The 25,680-nt window shown below is 35.6% G+C and overlaps 1 protein-coding gene across 4 annotated transcripts in view; it reads right to left on the bottom strand.

Annotated features, from left to right (window-relative positions):
• SLC4A10 (solute carrier family 4 member 10) overlaps positions 1-25,680 on the bottom strand; it is a gene marked incomplete at its 5' end in the record, with an annotated part of 301,407 nt that overhangs the window by 163,958 nt on the left and 111,769 nt on the right. For all 4 annotated transcript variants that reach the window (XM_081262039.1, XM_081262041.1, XM_081262040.1 and 1 more), the window contains one exon: positions 20,892-20,973. In XM_081262039.1, coding sequence (XP_081118165.1) covers positions 20,892-20,973 — 82 coding nt within the window. The remainder of the gene's footprint in view (positions 1-20,891; positions 20,974-25,680) is intronic.

Genomic DNA, 25,680 nt, shown 5'->3' with positions numbered 1-25,680 from the left:
TAAAAATATAGAGATAATTCCTTGCAATCTATCAGATCATAATGTAATGAAATTATAAATCAACATAAAGATAAAAAATAGAAACAATTCTAACACCTGTATATTAAATAATACACTTTTGAATGAGGAATGGATCACAGAAGAAATAAGGAAAGACAGTAAATAAATAAACAAATAAATAGATTATAGAAACAAATGAGAATAGTTATACAAGATATTAAATATCTGTGAGAGTTCTAAGAGGCTGTTCTAAGAGGAAAATTTATTGCACTGAATTCCCACATTAAAAAAATAGATACCAAATGAATAATCTGATGTTATACGTCAAGGCCCTAGACAAAGAAGAATAAACTAATACCCAAACCAGTAGAAGACATGAAATAATTAAGATCAAAGCTAAAATTAATAAGATTAAGAAAAAAATATATACAAAGGACAAATGAAACAAAGAGTTGGTTCTTTGAAAAGATAAACAAAATTGATAAACACTTAGCCAAACTAACAAAAAGAAGAGAAGACCAAAATGAACAAAATTAGTGATGAAAAGGGAGATATCTCCACAGATCTTCTGACATCCAGAGGATCATTAGAAACTATTCTGAAAGTTTACACTCTAATAAACTAGAAAAATCTTGAAGATATGACAAATTCTTGAAGACATATTATCTACCTGAGTTGAACCATGAGGCTATAGAAAGCTTCAATATACCCATATCAAGCAATGAAGTTGAAGCAGCTGCTAAAATCCTAGCAACAAAGAGAAGCTACGAAACATATAGATCCTCAGCAAAATTCTACCAGACCTTTGAACTAATGTCTAGCCGCTTCAAATCATTCTATGAAAAAGAAAAGAAAGGAACACTACAAAATTAATTGTGTGAAGCCAGTATAACCCTAATACTAAAAGCAGACAAAGACACATTAAGGAAAGAAAACTTCAGACCAGTATCCATGATGATCATAGATGCAAAAATTCTTAAAGAAATATTTCCAAACCACATCAAAAAACTTATTTAAAAGATCATGAACCATGATTACATGTGTTTCATCACAGGGATGCAAGTTTGATTCAATAAATGTAATTCACCACATAAATAGATGTAAGGGCAAGAATCACATGATTTTCCCAACAGATGGAGAAAAAGCAGTTGACAGAGTCCAGCACCCATTCATGTTTAAAACACCAGAGAAACAGGAATAGAAGAAACTTACCTCAACATTATTAAGGCTATATATGATGAACTGAAGGTCAGCATCATACTAAATGGAGAAAAAACTGAAAGCATTTTCTCTAAAAACAGAAACAAGATAAGGATATCTACTCTCACCACTCCTATTCAACACAGTCCTTGGAACCCTACTCAGAACAATCAGGTAAGAAAAGGAAATTGAAGGGATACAAATAGGAAAAGAAGAATTCAAGTTATTTCTGTTTGCTGATGACAAGATCCTACATTTAGAAGATTTGTAAAACTCCACCAGAAGACTTCTGGAGGAAATAAACCTATTTCAGAAAGTAGTAGGATACAGGATCCACATATATAAATTAATTTCTTTCTTATACTACAATAGAAATCTGTGGGGAAAGAACTAGGATGCTATCACATTCATAATAACCTAAAAAGAAATTAAAAATAAAATACAAATAAAACTCTTAGGAATAAATCTAACCAAGGAGGTGAAAGACCTCTACAATGAAATTGTAGAACATAGAACACTGAAGATATAAGCTGAAGAAGAGTGAAAAACCACCCATGTTCTTGGATAGGCAGCATTAATATTATCAAAATGGCCATACTACCAAAAGCAATACACAGATTCAATGCAATTCTATCAAAATACTAATCACATTATTCTAAAATTCATTTGGAAGAATAAGAGACCCAAAATAGCCAAAGCAATCCCAAGCAAAAAGAGCAATATTGGAGATATCACAATACTAGACCTCAAATTATATTACAGAGTTATAGTAACAAAAATGGAAGGTATTGGTAGCAAAACAGACAAGAAGACTAGTGGAACAGAATGGAAGGCAGAGAGAAAAATCCGCATAGATCCAGTCATCTGATATTTAGCAAAGGTGCCAAAAACAAACATTGGAAAAAAGACATTTTAACAACTGGTGCTAGGAAAACTGCATATCCATATGTAGAAGAATGAAACTTGATCCCACTGGGTGTGGTGGTGCACACTTGTAATCAATCCCAGGAACTTGGGAGACTAAAGCAGGAGGATCACAAGTTCAAAGCCAGCCTCACCAGTTTAGAGAGGCCCGAAGCAACTTAGTGAGACCCCATCTCAAAACGTAAAAAATAAAATAAAACAGAGGTCTGAGGATGGGACTCAGTGTTTAAGGGCCCCTGAGTTTAATTCCTGGTACAAAAAAAAAAAAAAAATTGATTCCTATCTCTTACCCTGCACAAAAGCCAAATCAAAGTGGATCAAAGGAGCCAAGCCCGCACTGACCCCCGGGCTGAGTTCGGGATTTCAGACGGGGAAGGAAGCGGTACAGTCCCATCCCCCACAAGGGACACTCCACTAAGGCAATCAGCAGCCACCATCTTGGAGAGCTGAAGTATCCACCGCCACTCTCCGACAGATTGCAACAACAAAACAGGTGTGTGTCACTCAGCTCAGCCCCCATACATAGGGGGATTTCACATAAAATCTCTCCTAGGCTTTCCGGGGGAGGGAGTATCAGAGTGAGCCTGCATAAAGACTAAGGGAAAACTAGAGGCACCTGACCTTCAACCCCCACTCCCATCAGCAGCCAAAACAAAACCTGTCTAGCCAGCGCTGGGGGAGGGGCAAACAGAAAAAATCAAAACCACAGAGTGCCGGGGATCCCAAAAGCCAACTGTGTGACCCCGGAGATCCAGGCTGTCTGATTCGCGCGGCCTGCCCCGCGGCTACAGAAGGCGTGGCGCCGCAGAGAAGTGATTAACTAGCAAGCAGGGAGATAAGTGGCTGCGACACTGTGGAATCCCGCCAGCCAAGCCCACACTGACCCCCGGGCTGAGTACGGGATTTCAGACGGGGAAGGAAGCGGTACAGTTCTATCCCCCACAAGGGAAACAAAACAATAGAGTGCCGGGGTTCCCAATAGCCACCCTCCACACCCAACAAACGGCAGGCCCAGAGTACAGTTTGAACTTCCGAGAACCATCAGGGGAAATCTGGTCTAGCAGGAGAAACCAAGACTAGCAGGAGAAACCAGGGGACTAGAGGCAAGGCCCTCGTGACTGGGCGGCTGGAAACTGCAGGCCCGCCGGCGACAGTTCACCCACTGCCCGCGAAACTGGGCGGTAGGAGAATGCCCACCCACTGGCGAATGATCACCTGCTCGCGGCCTGTGATACTGGGCGGCTGGAGACCGCCCGCCTGCCGCGACCAGGAGCTGAAACCAAACAGAGACAGTTCAGTCACACCCCCCCATGAGGACACCCCGGCAAGGAGACTGGGGCCCATCATAGCAGAGTAGTGTCGTCACTGGAGCTCAGACGTCGGAATTCCTTCCCAGCAGAATCCACGTTAGCAGGCATAGTTTAACAACACAAAGGAGAGATATCAGAGTAATACAGAAACAAAACAAATCTATAGAAGAGAGCAGAAACACGACAATCAAAAAGAGCTGGAAAGTAACATGGACAACATGAGAAAACAAGGGAAAAAAGGATTACAAACAATGCAAGACAACTCAATTCTACAGGAGGACATAGAAACATCAGAAGCAGGGATAGGGAAAGAACTCAAGGCATACCTAACTCGAATGGAAAGGAATATTAGAGAAGACATGAGACAGCAAGTCCAAGAAATAAAAGTATATTTTGAAAATGAATTAAACAAACAAATTCAAATGGCAAAGAACGAGCTCTACCAGGAGATAGAGATCTTAAAAAAATCAAACAATAATCCTAGAATTGCAGGAAACTATAAACCAAATTAAAAACTCAAACGAGAATATTACAAATAGACTTGATCAAGTAGAAGTCAGAACATCAGATAATGAAGACAAGGTTTATCAACTTGAAAAGAATATAGTCAACACAGGAAAGATGCTTAAATCCCACGAGCAATCTATTCAAGAGATATGGGATGTCATAAAAAAAAACAAATTTGAGAGTCATAGGGATAGAAGAAGGCACAGAGATTCAAACCAAAGGAATGGACAGCATATTAAATGAAATAATTCTAGAAAACTTCCCAGAGATGAAAGATGGAATGGATTGCCAAATCCTGGAAGCCTACAGGACCCCAAACATTCAAAACCATAATAGACCAACTCCAAGACATATAATTATGAAGATAGCCAATGTACAGAACAAGGAGAGAATACTAAAAGCTACGAGAGAAAAGAGGCAGATTACATTCAGGGGTAAACCTATTAGGTTAATGACCGATTTCTCATCACAGACTTTGAAAGCGAGAAGATCCTGGAACAATGTATTTCAAATGCTGAAAAATAATGGATTCCAACCAAGAATACTGTATCCAGCAAAATTGAGCTTCAAATTTGACAATGAAATTAAAATCTTTCCCGATAAACAAAAGCTAAAAGAATTCGCAGCAAGAAAACCAGCTCTGCAAAGCATTTTGAGCAAAACACTACAAGAAGAGGAATTGAAAAATAGTGCCCAAAACTAACAGCAGGAAGTATCTCAGTAAAGGGGGAGGAAAATAACCAAAAGTAAAACTAGCCAAACTAAAATAAATAAATAAAGAAGCATGACTGGAAGTACAAATCATATCTCAATTGTAACCTTAAATGTTAATGGCCTAAACTCACCAATCAAGAGACATAGGCTAGTAACCTGGATCAAAAAAAACAAATCCAACAATATGCTGCCTTCAGGAGACTCATATGATAGGAAAAGACATACACAGGCTGAAGGTAAAAGGTTGGGAAAAATCATACCACTCACATGGCCCACGGAAGCAAGCAGGAGTGGCCATACTCATATCGAATAAAATCAACTTCAAACCTAAGTTAATCAAGAAGGATAAAGAAGGACACTATATACTGTTAAAAGGAACCATCCACCAACAAGACATAACAATCATCAATTTGTATGCACCAAACAATGGAGCTGCAACGTTCATAAAACCAACTCTCCTCAAGTTCAAGAGTCAAATAGACCACAACACAATAATTATGGGTGACTTCAACACACCGCTCTCGCCATTAGAAAGATCCTCTAGACAAAAACTGAATAAAGAAACTATAGAACTCAACAGCACAATCAATAACCTAGACTTAACCGACATATATAGAATATATCAACCATCATCAAGTGGATACATGTTCTTCTCAGCAGCACATGGATCCTACTCAAAGTTAGACCATATATTATGCCATAAGGCAACTCTTAGTAAATATAAAGGCATGGAGATAATACAATGCACCATATCTGATCATAATGGAATGAAATTGGAAATCAATGATAAAAGAAGGAAGGAAAAATCCTACATCACATGGAAAATGAACAATCTGTTACTGAATGATCAATGGGTTACAGAAGACATAAAGGAGGAAATCAAAAAATTCTTAGAGATAAATGAAAATACAGACACAACATACCGGAATCTATGGGACACAATGAAAGCAGTTTTAAGAGGGAAATTCATTTCTTGGAGTTCTTACGTCAAAAAAAGAAAAAACCAACAAATAAATGAACTCACACAACACCTCAAAAACCTAGAAAAGGAAGAGCAAAACAACAGCAAATGTAGTAGAAGACAAGAAATAATTAAAATTAGAGCAGAAATCAATGAAATTGAAACAAAAGAAACCCTTGAAAAAATTGATAAAACTAAAAGTTGGTTCTTTGAAAAAATAAATAAGATAGACAAGCCCTTAGCCATGCTAACGAAAAGAAGAAGAGAGAGAACTCAAATTACTAACATACGGGATGAAAAAGGCAATATCACAACAGACACTAGAGAAATACAGAAGATAATTAGAAAGTATTTTGAAACCCTATATTCCAATAAAATAGAAGATAGTGAAGATATCGATAAATTTCTTAAGGCATATGATTTGCCCAGATTGACACAGGAAGACACACACAATTTAAACAGACCAATAACAAAGGAAGAAATAGAAGAAGCCATCAAAAGACTACCAACCAAGAAAAGCCGTGGACCAGATGGGTATACAGCGGAGTTCTACAAAACCTTCAAAGAAGAATTAATACCAATACTTTTCAAGCTATTTCAAGAAATAGAAAAAGAAGGAGCTCTTCCAAATTCATTCTATGAGGCCAACATCACTTTGATCCCAAAACCAGACAAAGATACTTCAAAGAAAGAAAACTGCAGACCAATATCTCTAATGAACTTGGATGCAAAAATCCTCAATAAAATTCTGGCGAATCGAATACAAAAACATATCAGAAAACTTGTGCACCATGATCAAGTAGGATTCATTCCTGGGATGCAAGGCTGGTTCAATATACGGAAATTAATAAATGCTATTCACCACATCAATAGACTTAAAGACAAGAACCATATGATCATCTCGATGGATGCAGAAAAAGCATTTGACAAAGTACAGCATCCCTTTATGTTCAAAACACTAGAAAAACTAGGGATAACAGGAACTTACCTCAACATTGTAAAAGCTATATATGCTAAACCTCAGGCTAGTATCATCCTAAACGGAGAAAAACTGAAGGCATTCCCTCTAAAATCTGGAACAATACAGGGATGCCCTCTATCACCACTTCTATTCAATTTAGTTCTCGAAGTACTAGCCAGAGCAATTAGACAGACAAAAGAAATTAAAGGCATAAAAATAGGAAAAGAAGAAATTAGATTATCGCTATTTGCGGATGACATGATAATATACTTAACAGACCCAAAAGGGTCTACAAAGAAGCTGCTAGAGTTAATAAATGAATTCAGCAAAGTGGCAGGATATAAAATCAACACGCATAAATCAAAGGCATTCCTGTATATCAGCAACAAAACCTCTGAAATGGAAATAAGGAAAACCACTCCATTCACAATATCCTCAAAGAAAATAAGATACTTGGGAATCAACCTAACAAAAGAGGTGAAAGATTTATACAATGAAAACTACAGAACCCTAAAGAGAGAGATAGAAGAAGATCTCAGAAGATGGAAAAATGTACCCTGTTCATGGATAGGCAGAACTAACATCATCAAAATGGCGATATTACCCAAAGTTCTCTACAGGTTTAATGCGATGCCAATCAAAATCCCAACGGCATTTCTTGTAGAAATAGACAAAGCAATCATGAAATTCATATGGAAAAACAAAAGACCCAGAATAGCAAAAGCAATTCTAAGCAGGAAGTGTGAATCTGGAGGTATAGCAATACCAGAGGTCAAACTGTACTACAAAACAATAGTAACAAAAACAGCATGGTACTGGTACTAAAACAGGCAGGTGGACCAATGGTGCAGAATAGAGGACACAGAGACTAATCCACAAAGTTACAACTATCTTATATTTGATAAAGGAGCTAAAAGCATGCAATGGAGGAAGGATAGCATCTTCAACAAATGGTGCTGGGAAAATTGGAAATCCATATGCAACAAAATGAAATTGAATCCCTTTCTCTCGCCATCCACAAAAATTAACTCAAAATGGATCAGGGAGCTAGATATCAAATCAGAGACACTGTGTCTATAGAAGAAAAAGTTGGCTACGATCTACATATTGTGGGGTCGGGCTCCAAATTCCTTAATAGGACACCCATAGCCCAAGACTTAATAACAAGAATCAACAAATGGGACTTACTTAAACTAAAAAGTTTTTTCTCAGCAAGAGAAACAATAAAAGAGGTAAACAGAGAGCCTACATCCTTGGAACAAATTTTTACCCCCCACACCTCAGATAGAGCCCTAATATCCAGAATGTACAAAGAACTCAAAAAATTAAACAATAAGATAACAAATAACCCAATTAACAAATGGGCCAAGCACCTGAACAGACACTTCTCAGAGGAGGACATACAATCAATCAACAAGTACATGAAAAAATGCTCACCATCTCTAGCAATCAGAGAAATGCAAATCAAAACCAACCTAAGATACCATCTCACTCCAGTAAGATTGGCAGCCATTATGAAGTCAAACAACAATAAGTGTTGGCGGGGATGTGGGGAAAAGGGTACACTTGTACACTGCTGGTGGGGCTGCAAAATGGTGAGGCCAATTTGGAAAGCAGTATGGAGATTCCTGGGAAAGCTGGGGATGGATCCACCATTTGACCCAGCTATCGCCCTTCTCGGACTATTCCCTGAGGACCTTAAAAGAGCGCACTATAGGGATACGGCTGCATCAATGATTATAGCGGCACAATTCACAATAGCTAGACTGTGGATCCAACCTAGATGCCCCTCAATAGATGAATGGATAAAAAAATATGGCATCTATACACAATGGAGTATTATGCAGCACTAAGAAATGACAAAATCATAAAATTTGCAGGGAAATGGATGGCATTAGAGCAGATTATGCTAAGGGAAGCTAGCCAAGCCCTAAAAAACAAATGCAACATGTCGGCTTTGATATAAAGAGAGCAACTAAGAACAGAACAGGAAGGAAGAGCATGAGGAAAAGACTACAGTAAACAAAGACGAATGGGGGGAGAGAAAGGGAGAGAGAAAGGAAAGCATATGGAAATGGTAGGAGACCTTCAATGATACATAAAATTATAAGAGGTTATGAGGGGCAAGGGGGAGGGAAAAAAGGGAGAGAATTGAACAACAGCAGGGGAGGTAGAGAGGGAAGATGGGAGGGGAGGGGAGGGGGGATAGTAGGGGATAGGAAAGGTAGCAGAATACAACAGTCACTAATATGGCATTATGTAAAAATGTGAATATGTAACAGATGTGATTCTGCAATCTGTATTTGGGGTGAAAATGGGAGTTCAAAACACAATTTGAGTCAAATGTATGAAAGATGATATATCATGAGCTATGTAATGTTTTAAATAATCAATTAAAAAAAAGTGGATCAAAGACCTAGGAATTAGACCAAAAACTCTACAACTGCTAGAATAAAATGTAGGCCCAACACTCCAATACATTGGCACAGGCACTGGATTCCTTAATAAAACTTATAAGCACAAGAAAAAAAATCAGTAAATGGGATGGCATAAAATTTAAAAACTTCTGCACAGCAAAGGAAACAATTAGGACGCAAAGAGAGAGACTATAGAATGGGAGATCTTTGCCATCTGCTTCACTGGCAAGAGATTAATATTCAGATACATAAAGAACCCAAAACAAAAATAACCGCCAAAAACAACCCCACAAATAATCTAATTAATAAGCAGGCAAAAGTACTAAACTATACAGATATTTCTCAAAAGAAGAAATACAAATGACCAACAAATATATGAAAAAATGTTCAACATCTTCAGCAATCAGGAAAATACAAATCAAAACAACATTGAAATTTCATCTCAATTTAGTCAGAATGGCAATTATCAAGAATATAAATAAATATTGGTGATGATGTAGGGGAAAAGACACATTTATACATTGTTTGTGGGACTGCAAATTAGTACAACCACTCTGGAAAACAGTATGGACATTCCTCAAAAATGAATTACAGTAGATGGGGTAGAGAGAGAAGATGGGAGGGGAGGGGAGGGGGGATAGTAGAGGATAGGAAAGGTAGCAGAATACAACAGTCACTAATATGGCAGTATGTAAAAATGTGGATGTGTAACCGATGTGATTCTGCAATCTGTATTTGGGGTAAAAATGGGAGTTCATAACCCACTTGATTCTAATGTTTGAAATATGATATGTCAAGAGCTTTGTAATGTTGTGAACAACCAATAAAAAAAAACTAGGTCATAGCCGACTTTTTCTTCTATCAGACGCCGTGTCTCTGATTTAATATCGAGCTCCTTGATCCATTTTGAGTTAACTTTTGTGCATGGGGAGAGAAAGGGATTCAGTTTCATTTTGATGCAAATGGATTTCCAGTTTTCCCAGCACCATTTGTTGAAGATGCTATCCTTCCTCCATTGCATGCTTTTAGCCCCTTTATCAAATATAAGATAGTTGTAGTTTTGTGGATTGGTTACTGTGTCTTCTATTCTGTACCATTGGTCCACTCGCCTGTTTTGGTACCAGTACCATGCTGTTTTTGTTACTATTGCTCTGTAGTATAGTTTGAAGTCTGGTATCGCTATACTGCCTGATTCACACTTTCTGCTTAGCATTGTTTTTGCTATTCTGGGTCTTTTATTATTCCATATGAATTTCCTGATTGTTTTATCTATTTCTACAAGAAATGCTGTTGGGATTTTGATTACTCTGCAATAAGAAATGACAAAATCATAGAATTTGGAGGGAAATGGATGGCATTAGAGCAGATTATGCTAAGCAAAGCTAGCCAATCCTTAAAAAACAAATGCCAAATGTCTCCTTTGATATAAGGGGAGTAACCAAGGACAGGGTAGAGACAAAGAGCTTGAGAAGAAGATTAACATTAAACAGGGATGATAGGCGGGAGGGAAAGGGAGAGAGAAGGGAGATTGCATGGAACTGGAAGGTGAGCCTCAGGGTTATACACAATTACATATAAGAGGAAAGGAGGGGTAGGAGAAAAATTATATAAGTGGAAGAAACGATTTATAGTAGAGGGGGTGGAGAGAGAGAAGGGGAGGGGAGGGGAGGGGAGGGGAGATAGTGGAGAATGGGATAGACAGCAGAATACATCAGTCACTAGAAAGGCAATTTGTAAATCAATGGTAATGTAACTGATGTGACACAGAAATCTGTATACGGGGTAAAAATGGGAGTTCATAACCCACTTGAATCAATCTGTGAAATATAGTATATTAAGAACTATGTAATGTTTTGAACAACCAACAATAAAATAAAAATTAAAAAAAAACTAGGAATGAAGGCATCATGTGACCCAGCTATCCCTCTCCTTGATATATATCCAAAAAAAATTAAAATCAACATACTATAGGAACACAGTCACATCACTGCCCAGAAGCTCATCAACAAATGAATGGTTAAAGAAAATGTAGTATATATACATAATGGAGTTTTACTCAGCCATAAAGAAAAATAAAATTATGACATTTGCTGGTAAATAGATTGGAGAATATCAAGCTAAGTTAAAAAAGTCAGACCCAGAAGTCAAGAGTCATATATATGTTTTTTTCTCTCATGTGCAGAATCTAGACCAAAATAAGTGTGTGTGTATGTGTGTGTGTGTGTGTGTGTGTGTGTGTGTGAGAGAGAGAGAGAGAGAGAGAGAGAGAGAGAGAGAGAGAAAGAGATAGGATTGCATGAATACAGAAGAGAGATCAGTGAAGTAAATAAAGGGGTTTGAGGGGGAAAGAGGAGAAACAGGGAAAGGGAGGAACATTAAAATGAAACCAACCAAACTATCCTATATACATACACAAATAAACCACAGTGAATTTCACCTTTATGTATATCTGTAATGCAGAAATTTTAAAAATACTAATTACTAAGCAGGCAAAAGAAAGATCTGTAGACTAGCCAGTAGTACATGCCTACAATCCCAGTAGTACATGCCTACAATTCTCAGGAAGCTAAGCCAGGAGGATCACAAGTTGGAAACTAGCCTTAACAACTTAGTGAGACCCTGTCTCAAAATAAAAAACAAAAAGGGCTGGGGATGTAGCTCAGTGGTAAAGAACCCCTCCATTCCATCCCCAGTACAAAAAAAAAAAAAAAAAAAGAGAGAGAGAGAGAGAGAGAGACATCAAGTTCTGTAGACTAGAAGAAAGGGAAAAGAAAGAGGGAGGTACACAGGACTGAACTGGAGCAAATTATATTTCATGATTGTATAATATGTCAAAATGAACCCTAATATTATGAATAACTACAATGTATAAATTAAAATATTTTAAATATTACTATTTTCTTGGGGGGGTTACACTTTTAAATTTTATATTTTTACATTGTACATTTTTGAATGTAAAAATCATTCTTTGTTCATAGGCCATACAAACAGAGATGGCAGGCCATATTTGGTCCCTGGGCTATACTTTCTGCTGATCTTTGGCATAAAGTTTTAGAGGTAGAAGTTTTAAGGTAAAAGTCCATCTCTAATCTTTAGGTTTTTCTTTTCTTTATTTTTAAACTAGTTTAGTCATAAAATACCATCTCATAATTATATAATCAATACTTGTTGTTTTAGATTTTTTGATGAAAAACACTTTTAAAATCATATTAATTGTGGTCAAAAGACAATCTTGATTCTCTTTCAGAGCTTGAGAATGTATTGGGTGAAATAAGGAAAGCAGAAGTACCATCTCTGACAGAGCTAAGTTGTGCAGAAGCTTTATGCTGGGTGTTTTATTTATATTATCTTTGGACTGTGGGCCTTTAATATATTAGGTAGCCAGCAAAGGAAATACTCAAATAGAATTTTGTTTTTCCCAAATGGAATACAAAACTAATGTCAAGATAGGAATATAATTTTATCTGTAAAATCTATGATATATGTATTTTGATATTTACTAAACAGCAATAAGTTTAAAGTTATTTACTTAATTAACAAAGCCATAATTAATAATTAATTTAACTTTTCAATTAAAATTATAAATTTATGAATTCTTGAATATCAGATTAAAATGCAATTAGATTAGTTAGGCATTACAGTGCATGCCTAGAGTCACAGCGGCTTGAGAGGCTAAGGCAGAAGGATTGCTTTAGCCCACAGGTTCAAAACCAACTTCGACAACATAATAAGATCCCATATAAAAATAATAATGATAAGTGAATTAAATAAAATGTAACTAGATTTATGTTAATATAGTGCAATATAATTACTCCTGTGTATAAATATTAAATATTTGAAAGATAATTAAATATTTGATAACCACTAATTATATTCCTAAATTATATTGCATATATTTGTTATATGATTAGTGATATATCATTGAATTATATATAAGTAAAATTCAACACAACATATTGTTTTTAGTGCCTATCTAGTTTAGATGCTAGGGGAAAATACAAAGATGTTTAAAATGAAAAATTTTCCCTCAAAGAGCTTCTAATCAAATAAGAAAGATAATATTTAAAGATACACAGATGTGTACAAAACAATAATATAAGAAAACGTACAAAATCAGAAACAGAAGTTTATAGTAGGAAGGCAACTTCTCTCCTGGGAGGGATCAGGTAACACTCCTGGATGGCCAGATTGAGCATTCTATATCTATAGAGGGAAACATTAGCAAAAGGAGGAAATGAGAAAGTATCATTTTGGTATAAAGCAGCATCAAATGTTTTTGAATAGGAAGTTAGCAATAATGTTCCTAAGGTTTTACTAATTTACTATGTTCTTATATTGTAAAAAAAAGCAGGAATTATGTTGGAAATGCTTATTAAATTCATGAGAAATGGCATTTTCTTTCTCTGAATGAGTCCTCTGTAAATCAATGATTTGGGGGAAATTGAACCCATAGGTAGGACTGCAGGTTGTAAGAGGTGTAATGTTAGGAAATAAAGGAATATGTTAGTAAGAATACAGTCATCTTTACTATGTACAAACATTAACTCAAAATGGATCAAAAACCTAAACATAAAATTAAAAACTTTAAATCCCTTAGAAGAGTCAGGTTTAGTGATACACTCCTATAATTCAGGAGGCTGAGGCAGAAGGATCACAAGTTCAAAGACAGCCTGGACAACTTCGTGAGACCATGTCTCAAAATAAAATAAAACAGAAGACTGAGGTGTAGCTTAGTGGTAGAGCACTTGCTTGGCATGTATAAGGTTGTAAGTTTAATCCCCATTAGCCTCCCCGTTATAATTTAGATATTAGTTGTCACCTAAAAGTTCATGTGTGACAATAGAAAAAAGTTTAGAAATCAAATGATTGGATTATAAAAGTTTGACCTAGTCAGTGCATCTTCTGATAGGGATTAATTTAGTGGTAATTATAGACAGGTAATGTATGGCTGGAGGAGGTGGGTCCCTGGTGGCATGCCTTTGAAGTTAATATTTTATCTTCATTGAGATCTCTCTCTCTCTCTACCCACCCCCCCCCCACCTTTCTCTCTCCCTTCCCTCCCTTTCTCCCTCCCTCCCTCTCTCCCTCCCTCCCCCTTCCTGGTGCAATGTCCTGAGCTATTTTCCTTCACCACACTCTTCTGCCAGGATGTTCTGCCCCATCTTGAGCCCAGAGCAATGGAGTCAGCCATCTATGGATCGAGACCTCCAAAATTGTGAGCCCCAAAATAAACTTTTCCTCCTCTAAAATTGTTCTTGTCAGGTCTTTTAGTTACCACAGCAAAGAAAACTGACTAAACTATTTTCCCCAAAACCAAAACTTCTTAGAAGAAAACATAAAAGTTTTACAATAGTTATTTACAAAAAAAATTCCTACATTTGACTCCAAAAGCACAAGAAATAGAATTAAAATGTATAAACTGGACTGCATCAAAATTAAAGATTTCTGTGTAATGAAAAATACAGCCAAGAGTGAAAAGGCAATCTACAGAATAGAAGAAAAGATTTGTAAATCATATGTCTAAAAATGGGTTAATAACTAGAATATATAAAGAACTTCTACAACTTAATAATAAAAAACTACTTATTTTTATATTTTAAAATTTTCAATAGGGTTAAATATCTATCCAAGTCAAGTCCTCTGCCTATTAAAAATATACAAAAAATGTAAATAAACATTTCTCCAAGTTGATTTACAAATGGGCACAAAGTGCATGAAAAGATGTACACTATCACTAATTTCAGGGAAATGCAAATCAAAACCACAGTGAAGTGGTACCCCACATCCAATGGGACAACTACTATTAAAACACACAGGACTGGGGTTGTAGCTCAGTGGTAGATCACTTGCCTTGCATGTGTGAGGCACTGGATTCAAATCTTGGTACCACATTAAAAAAAATAAAGATATTATGTTCATCTACAACTTAAAAAAAATTAAGCACACACACACACACACACACACATACACACACACACACACATCAGAAAATAACAAATGTTAACCAGCATGTGAAGAAAATGGAACTCTTGTGCACTGTTAGTGGGAATATAAAATGGTGTAGCTACTGTTGAAAACAGTATAAAAATTTCTCCAAAAAATTTAAAAATTAGAATTAGCACATGATCCAGAGATTCTACATGTAGGTATATATTCAAAAGAATCAAGACAATGACTTCAAAGAGATATTTTCATATCCATGTTCATAGCAACACTATTCACAATAGCCAAAAGGTAGAAGCAACTTAGAAGTCTATCAACAGTTTAACAGATAGGGAAAATATGGCAAATACAATAAAATATTACTTAGTCTTCTAAAGGGAGGAGATTCTAAGATATGCTACAGTATAAAGAAAACTTGGGGACATTATGTTAAGTGAAAAAAAGCCAGTCACAAAATGACAAATATTATATTATTCCAATTGTATAAATAGTCAAATTCACAGAAATAGAAAGTGGAACAGTGAGTTATTTGTGTACTGTTTCAGTTTTGCAAGATGAAAAAGTTCTAGAGATCGATTGCACAACAATATGAATACACTCGTGGTGGTAAATTGTACATTATGATTGCATTTTTGCCACCAAAACATTTTTAAATTATAACAAAATGATCCAGTTGTTGGACAATATTGCCTTGATTGGAAATTGATTAGTTCAGTCAAAATGGCTATGATGATATACTATCACATTCAGCTATTGAATTTTCTTTATGATCATCTAATTAGTTAATAGGACTTACTACTTTTAATGACTTCTTCATTAGCATTCCCTTATGCCTGAGTAAGATACAATAGCCATATCTGAAAAAATAAAATACTATTAAACATTTTCAAAATACAGGCATCTCTTCTGAGAAAAATCAGGCCAAGAATGAGCAATGAAGGGAGAACTGAGGTAAAGAAGATTAACTGAGGGGGAATTTGGTTATTTCCATTGGGCCTACGTGTAAACTGCCTCTACCTAGCCACCCATCCACCCTGGAGTTTCAGGCTCAGTATAGTTTTACACTGCCTTCCATGTTCTTTTAAATTATTTACTGGAAAACAGATTCTAGATTTGTCTTACCAAGACAAATCAATAGATTGAGCCAATGTGATGTCCTGCAGAACATCTGAATCCTTTTAGACTCTTAGGGGAAAAGGTAGGAGAGTAAAATATAGTCTCTGAACAAGAACGTAAGTGTATACTGTAGTACTTCCCTAGAGACTTTTGTTTCCCACTTCTGGTACTCCTATTGATAGTAATAGGGGGGATGTATGTTCCAGATCAACAGCTAAGGCCATGTTAATCTGCTCTAGCAAATATTCCACATCTTATACAGCAGCTACAATTGTGCTAAACTTGGTTGAATCCAAAGTAGTCCACTATCATCCTTCAGCATTTAACAGGTTTCTTTTGTAGCCAAACTGATACATACCTCATGTCTTTAAAGGTGGCACTAATCTCTGACATTCTTCTTCTGATACAATATTGATTTTCATTTACTGTCATAGCCAAAACAAATAGTTTTAGAGTCCTCTAACACACCATAATGTTTCTTAACCCCAGGGCTAAAGAATCAATGCCAAAATACCAACTGTGTCTGTTGGTACCATTTGGGTACCAGGGAAATGATCGATGGGAGGATCAGATCCCCCAGAAAATGTACTCTGAGGGACAGATTTCTGTTCAGGGAGTTTTTGTGAAGAGAACTGTGAGCAATAATTCCTGTGAAAGATAGAGGATATGAGGTTTGGTATGGGGAGAAGCTGAATTATAGTGCAATTACAATAAGACTTCAATTGGTTCCACAGGGAAACTTAAAGTTGGGACAGCCCTTCAGAGTTGTCCCAAATTGAGGCAAAGGGGCCAGGATTTTGTGCCATTGCATTGAACATTCATTGAATTCAGTATGTCACAGGGGAGGCTTCTTTCATACACAAGAGTCAGTATAATTTCAGCTGAGATAATGCCTGGAAAGGAACTTCACTGACTTTGGAAATAATAAAAGCCCAAAATCTTGAAAGGGAATATTAAAGTCCATTACGCTGGTCTCCATATTTTGCAGTAAAATAATAGTAAATAAAAATATGGCAGAGAATATACCTATTATTACTATTCATTATAAAAAGTTGTCTATTGTTTATATAAACTCAAGTTTAACTAGGAAATCTGCATTCTACATCTGGCCACACTATCCCTAGAGAGAACATAAAAGAAAAGCTAAAAGAGTATTAATGTATTTCTCTTTTATAGTATTATACTGTGGATAATATGAAAACCTGACATGGGAGCCCAATGATAAAAAATTGGTTAACCTCAACAACTTTCTCTTTGTTCAGAATCCTTAGGTTGTCTAATTATAGGGATTCTATGTCCTTCACTACATTTTACCACAGGAAACAGAAATAGGCTTACATAGAACATTTTGGAAATATTAAGAAAACTGGATTGGGGGAAAGACACAGGACATAGTATACATAAGAGAAAAAAACTGGAGCAATAGGAATGGAAAGAAGGGAAGGGGAAGAGATATCACTGAGAAAGATTCAGAGAATTTACTGACTGCTTGATGTACAAAAATAGAAGGTGAACAAAATCTAATCAAATTGTAAGCTCTTGATTTTAGGTTATAGAAGAAATAAAGATGGTATAAGATATATGTTAAGCTGGGCGTGGTGCTGCATATCTGTAATCCCAGGAGCTCTAGCAGCAGGGGCAGGAGGATCCCAAGTTTAAAGCCAGCCTCAGCAACTTAGTGAGATCCTAAGCAACTTAGTGAGACCCTGTCTCCAATAAATAAAAATGACTAGGGATTTGGTTCAGTGGTAAATTACCCCTGAGTTCAACCCCCAGAACCCACCCCCAAAAAATAACATATAAAACAAAAAAAGAAATAGATTCAAAGGGAGAGAAATTATACATGTCATATCTGTCATATCATTCATCAGAATATAATATATGTGAATAAATTAACTAATATATCACACCAAGCTGTTGTTATTGAGCAGGTGATCATTTTCCACTAAATATATTACACCTGAGACTTTATAGATATTTTTAACCACCTGGCATTTCTACAAGCTGTACTCAGGATGTTAACTTACACCAGGAAAAATTATTAGCTAAAAATATAGACAAACCTTGAGAAATAAAATTTTTCAAATTTAGAATCTTAATTCAAAGATTTTATATTTATTAGAAATATTTGTCTACAAAAGGCGATTCCTAACTCAATTTCACTTTTAAAAATTACTTTACATTATCTATATTACTAAAGATCTTTTTTAAAAATACTTTTTAATTGTCAATGGACTTTTTTTTCTTTATATATATTTTTTAATTGGTTGTTCAAAACATTACAAAGCTCTTGACATATCATATTTCATACATTAGATTCAAGTGGGTTATGAACTCCCATTTTTACCCCAAATACAGATTGCAGAATCACATCAGACTTTTATTTTACTTATTTATATGCAGTGCTGAGAATCAAACTTAGTGCCTCACAAATGCTAGGCAAGCGCTCTACCACTGAGCCACAACCTCAGCCCCCTAAAGATTTTCTTTTTTTGTAATATTATTATTACTTATATTTATTTATGTATTTATTTATTTTTAACTTTTTATTGGTTGTTCAAAACATTACAAAGCTCTTGACATATCATATTTCATACATTAGATTCAAGTGGGTTATGAACTCCCATTTTTACCCCAAATACAGATTGCAGAATCACATCCACATTTTTACATAATGCCATATTAGTAACTGTTGTATTCTGCTACCTTTCCTATCCTCTACTAATCCCCCCTCCCCTCCCCTCCCATCTTCTCTCTCTACCCCATCTACTGTAATTCATTTCTCTTCTTGTTTATTTTCCCATTCCCCTCATAACCTCTTATATGTAATTTTGTATAACAATGAGAGTCTCCCTCCATTTCCATGCAATTTCCCTTTTCTCTCCCTTTCCCTCCCACCTCATGTCTCTGTTTAATGTTAATCTTTTCCTCCTGCTCTTCCTCCCTGCTCTGTTCTTAGTTTCTCTCATTATATCAAAGAAGACATTTGGCATTTGTTTTTTAGGGATTGGCTAGCTTCACTTAGCATAATCTGCTCTAGTGCCATCCATTTCCCTGCAAATTCCATGATTTTGTCATTTTTTAGTGCTGCGTAATACTCCGTGGTGTATAAATGCCACATTTTTTTATCCATTCATCTATTGAAGGGCATCTGGGTTGGTTCCACAGTCTAGCTATTGTGAATTGTGCTGCTATGAACATCAATATGGCAGTATCCTGGTAGTATGCTCTTTTAAGGTCTTCAGGGAATAGTCCGAGAAGGGCAATAGCTGGGTCAAATGGTGGTTCCATTCCCAGTGAATTATTAGGAGCTCTCCCTGATAACTTGTACTTAAGATTAAGTGGGTTTCACCATTTGACCCTGCTTATCCCACTCCCTGGTCTATACTCAAAGGACTTTAAAAAAAAATACTACAGGGACAGAGTCACATCAATGTTTATAGCAGCACAATTCACAATAACTAAACTGTGGAACCAACCTACATGCCGATCAATAAATGAATGGATAAAGAAAAGTGGCATATAGACACAATGGAATATTACACAGTAATAAAAAAGAATAAAATCATGGCATTTTCAGGTAAATGGATGGAGTTAGAGAATAATATAATGCTAAGTGAAGTTAGCCAATCCCAAAAAACCATATGTCAAATGTTTTCTCTAATATAAGGATGCTGATTCACAATGGGGCTAGGGGAGAACATGGGAGATTTAGATTTTGCTCTACATAGAGCAAAGGGAAAGGAGGGTAGGGAGGCCTCAAGAGCGTAGAAAAAACACGGTGCCATGAGATGGACATCATTACCCTAAGTACATGTATAAAGGCACAATGGTATGACTATACTTTGTGTACAAGCAGAAATGTGAAAAATTGTGCTCTATATGTGTAATATGAATTATAATGCATTCTGCTCTCATAAACAACAAATTAGAATTAAACAAAGAATAATAAAAATGATTAAGTGGGTTTCACTTTTCAATTAAATATGGCAAATACTATATACCTTTATCTCATTAGTAAAAATTACAAGTTAAAAATAAACATAAGCTAATGCTATATATACCTTTAACTGGACTATAACAATAATTGTCAATATTTTTGTAACTTTTATTCCAGGTACTATTACAAGCATTTTCCCTTAATTCTCATTAAGACTTTAAGAAATACCCATTATTATCAATATTTTCACAGTTGAGATAAATGAGATACAGAGGAGGTAACTTAGTGGCTGGAAGTTTCACAGCAACTAGGGGCAGAACTGATATTTGAACGCAGTACATTCTGGTGTCAGAGTCTATACAGTTAACCACTAGACCACTCTATCTCCCAGTTAAATTATCTGCCCTCTTCCTATTAAAGAGAACACACATAAATGGTGCTCCGTGTTTCTCTCATTCATATCTGACTAAAACCAGTATATCAATTGTCTTTAACTCTCTGTCAGAGACAGTCTACTCTGTAGGTAGGTACCCTGCCTGTCCTATATTCACCTCCCACGTTACACTTGATATGCTGATCTACTATTGTTTTTTTTTTCTTTTTGTTCCTGATTGATTACAATTCCTTCAAGCAAGAATTATTGAAAGATGGGCACACAACACAGGCCTAGAGTACAGTATGGGTCTAGTAAGTGTCTGTTACAAGAACAAATGCTTCTCATTGTTGCAGATCTGCCTATTGGCTCTCCAGAACTGTCATATCTACTTCTCTACCTACACAACAACATCACTTTGACGTCAACTTTTGCAATTCTCCACAATGCAACAAACTTCACATTTGTCTTTGAAATACTTTGGAAGGCACAACAATAACTGTTCCAAGAGAAACAATATCTTACCTTCTAAATCTTCTTTCTCAAAGTGTGTTTTGAGAATAGAACGAGTACCGCCTCTATCCACAACTGCTTCTTCATCATTTCTCTGTAGAATGGGGAAAAAGAAGATTAAATAAATATAATTTATCTTATAATTTATCTTCAAAAAATAAGACTTAATATGCTCTAATATTTAGGGGCTTAATTCAGTCACTTAAATCCATTTGTACATTAGTAGCCCATTAGATTATCAAGTGTGGATTTTAGAAAAGAGACTAAAATAAATTTCACCATATATTCACTAAGGAATATCATCTGATTTTTCATAATATTGGTGGTATATAAACATCCCCATTGGCATCATTTGCTAGTGAAATGAAAAACAGGAAACAAACAACTATCCCATCAATTTAGTAACATACATCTTTATCTCTGATAAAGAATTCTTATTAACAAGATCACATTTTGAACCACACAAGGAAAGTATGAAAAGTATTAACACCATTAATGCTATGGCAGGGTGAAATGATTCCACTGCCATTAAAAATTGATCTAATCCCTTGAAAGCAATTATTAGACAATCATTAGGTAAACAACAACTCTAATTACTTTGCTTCAGTATAATACTTTTTATTCAAACTAGATGGTGAATTATGATGAAGTACATTAAGCCTTCATTTAGTTTCCATATATAATTTTACCAAATTAGAATGGCTTGGCAAATGCTATGTCTTCTGAACATTCATGCTCAAAAATAATAAACTCACTAACTTGATACTCAATAAAGTAATGGAGAAAGCATTATGTTAGTACAACCAATCAGTACAATCAATTTGACCATAGAGGATGTTATGGTTTGAATCTAAAATGTCCTCCTAAAGTTTATATGTTAAAGACTGTGTACCCAATGCAGCAGTGTTCAGAGTTGGGGCTTTTGGAAGGTGATTGAATCATAAGGGCTTTAAAATTAATGAATGGATTAATCCATTGATGGGTTTATGATTTAATGTGCTATGAGGTGGTAGAAACTTAGGAGGTGAGGTTTAATTGGAGGAAGTCGGTCCTTGGGGGTATGACCTCAAAGGCTAAATCTTTCGCCTGGGTCCCTCTTCTCTTTCTGATTCCCCTACCATGAAGTTTACCCTACCATATGTTCCCTGCATTGATATTCTGCCTCACCACAGGCTGAGAAACAATGGATCCATGCACATAACCATGGCTGAAATCTCCAAAACCACAAGGCAAAATTAACCTTTGCTGTTTTTAAAATTATTTCTTTCAGGTATGTTGTCACAGCAATGGAAAGCTGACTAACACACAGGAATAAATGGAACTAAAAAATACTAAAGGAAGTGAAATATAAATTATTTTTTACTTTTATCTGGTTGTGAATATCCATGTAGCAAATGGTTTAAAAGTGAACAGTGAGCACAACAGGAGAAATTAAAAGATGAACAAAGCTTCCAGCATCTAGATCTATTTCCAATTCTATTCTAGTATCTGATTATTTTTAAAAAGTAAAAATTTTTTCTTCTTTGAAATCCAGAGTATGCCAAAGAAGCAGGAGAATAAACAATCTTTTCTTCTTCTCATCAGTTAACTTGACACATCAGATCCTACGGACATGCTTTCATTGCATTAAGAAAATGACTTTTGACTGAGTACCACAATGCATACTACTGAAAATAGGAATTATGGGAATCCAGAGATAAAAAGGAATCATTGCTCATTGAAGACCATGAACAAAACAGCCAGGGAGTGAAAACAAATGAAAAGCCAATGTTTCAAGCTTTGGGAAATTTGTGCCAATAAGATATATAAAGAATAAGAGTAAGGGGGCTGGGGATGTGGCTCAAGTGGTAGCACGCTCGCCTGGCAGCCTGGCATGTGCGGGGTGCTGGGTTCCATCCTCAGCACCACATAAAAATAAAATGAAGATGTTGTGTCCACTGAAAACTAAAAAATAAATATTAAAAAATTCTCTCTCTCTCTCTCTCTCTCTCTCTTTAAAAAAAAAAAAGAATTAGAGTAAGGGGAAGAGAAATAAAAGAAGAACCAAATTGACAAGCTATATATATTTTGAGAAATGAAACAAAATTATTTTGCAATGTTTTTGTACTTGAACTATATGATCATTGATAACCTCAAGAAGGAATACATATAAGGAAAATGTCAAAATCAAAACCTAAACCAGTGAAGTAAATGAGGTAAACTACTGAGAATAAGTGGAGGAAGAAGAGCATATCGTGCAAAACACTACAGATTCTTCTTAGGACCCTCCCTTATCACCTCTCTTTGCTTTTTTGGCTTATAATGAGATTTAAGGCCCAACAGGTCCAAAAAAAATGAGATGTAAAACATGACCCAGGGCTGGGGTTGTGGCTCAGTGGTAAAGCACTTGCCTAGCACTCGTGAGGTACTGGGTTTGATCTCTAGCATATAAAAACTAAACAAACAAAATAAAGGTTCTGTGTCCATCTAAAAACTAAAAATATTTTTTTAAAATGACCCATGAACATTTGACCTATACTCAAAAATAATTGCAATATTCTTCCAATTTGCACCAACAGAAATCTAGAGAACGTGTGTGGGAATGGAAATTAAGGATTGGGATAATGATAGAAGGAATATGGAGGTAGCTTGGATTCAATTAATTCATGCAGATGCACTAAGAAAATTCTATATTAGTGTTAAAGTTCCCAGGGTTAGAAAGGGCTCTAACAGTTTGGTTGATTGACTAAAACGCAAGCCAAAAGGTGGGTCACACTAAATGAAGTTAAATGACAGAACTGCTTCAGCATACTATTGAGGAAAAAGTGCCTGATGGCTTAGGGGGAATGGAATGTTGGACTGGATTTATCACAAAGGCCTGCTCACGTTTCCAGGAGGTTCCAGAGGATACAGCTTTTACCATGACTGTGAAAAATAAATTTGTGAGGGGAATGAAGCATCCTTGAGCATAACTGTGGTCTCTCACCATAGGTCAGAAATTACAACAGGAACTGCTGTCATTGAACTGTCATTGATACCTAATTATGATAGAATAACTAGATCCCAGGGTAAGAGGGTAGCAAAGGCCAAGTAATAGCAATTAATCACTAAGACAAGATGGGTGTGGTTACCATATGGACAACAGAATCAAAACAATAACAGTACGACTCAAAAAGAACAATGTTACTGGCTAGTTGATTGAGGTGTTCCTACAAGTGAAATAGATGGACTGTCTGCTAATTTTTTATCTGTATAAGCCAAAAGTTTCTAAGCCAAGTGAACAGAAGTCTAATTTGAATCATCAAAACAAAGAGTCAACCTTTCAATAAATTCCCATATGGGAGCCAACTTACAAGCACAGAATCCCTTATAAGGGAGAGAGGACAGATCCACTTAAGGAAGAACCCTGCTACACTGCCGAAAACTTACAGTATTTTTTATAGCTCTCTCCAAAGGGACTTCTCACGTTTTACCACGGTGGCCATACATTGGGGATAAGAAAATAATATAACTTTGGGGGGATTTCTGGACACTGGCTTTGAATTAATACTTACCCCAGTAGACTCAAATTGTAACTTTGGTCCACCAGCCAGAGAAGGCCTTATGGATGTCAGGTAATCAATGGAGTTTTAGCTTAAGTCAGTCTCATTATGGATCCAATGGGTTGCTAGACATATCTTGTGATTATTTTCCCTCTTCCAAAATGAATAATTGAAACAAACATGGGTTACAACTATAGGAGTTTTCAAAATTAAATTGGTGGGTTTTTTTTCTTTTCAAGTATTTAGATTCTTTGGCATATCTGATGGATGAAAGGAAGGTACCAATACAGAAAAGAATGAAGATGCTAGGAAAGAAAGAAATTTTTAAAAATTGCCCTGTGCTAAGTATCAGAAAAGATGACAATGATCCAAGGACTTAGCCACCAGCATTAGAGATAAGAACTCTATTTTTCTGAGATTTAAAGGGAAAACCAGAAGAGTTGTTATTTTCAAAGATATTCTGAAGAAAAAAAGAGAATGGCAGATGAGAAAATCTCTATTAGAAAACCTCAGATGGCCTTGTTTTGGGGTAGTGAGGGTACTGAGAAATGACATCATTTTCCAACACTGACAGAGTGAGTAAATAAAGGAACTGAGTCACTGAGAAGAGTAAAATACTTGAACTCTCATGAATACAAGTTTAGAACATTATATGTTGCCCCATTAATATATAAAATTTTTATGTTTTGTGTACCAGGTAAATTTCCAGAAATTAGAAAATAAAAATTATTTTTTAAATCTACTTTGAGACTGGCATTATAATCAACACTATAAAGGTATCTGTTGTGGATAATCAGAACTGATAACTATTCCCATAAGCTCTAATTTGAAGTGGCCAGGAAAAAGGATTCTAAGAGAAAAAAAATCACAATATTTTCTAATTCCTTTTCATAAAATACTAAAGACAGTTAAAATCCTGTAAGAACAGATCATAACAAGTTATACCATTCACACCTTAGTATCATGTTTCCAATTAGCTGTTCTGATTAATTTAATAATCTCTTAGAAATATCTTCAGAGGATTAGGTATGTACTAGTAAAAGGAGCGAGAGGAATATAGTTAAATATTTTCCTAACTATTAGGATAAAATGAATAGCATTGTTGAAAGTCTAAAGAGATGTTATAGTCAGGTGTCTGAAGTGAGGGACAATGTATCTAACACATATTGTTTTATACCAATAAAGTTTAAAAATTCTGTGTCGGTGAAAATCATAAATTATTTACATATAAAAATGTTTTTAAATTATGGAACATAATCTTGATAAAAATTAAGACTCTA

Source organism: Spermophilus citellus (genome assembly GCF_964194105.1).
Source record: "Spermophilus citellus genome assembly, chromosome: 11".
Taxonomy (NCBI): domain Eukaryota; kingdom Metazoa; phylum Chordata; class Mammalia; order Rodentia; family Sciuridae; genus Spermophilus; species Spermophilus citellus.
The sequence above is the reverse complement of the archived record's forward strand: the minus strand, read 5'-3'. Positions and strand labels throughout refer to the sequence as shown.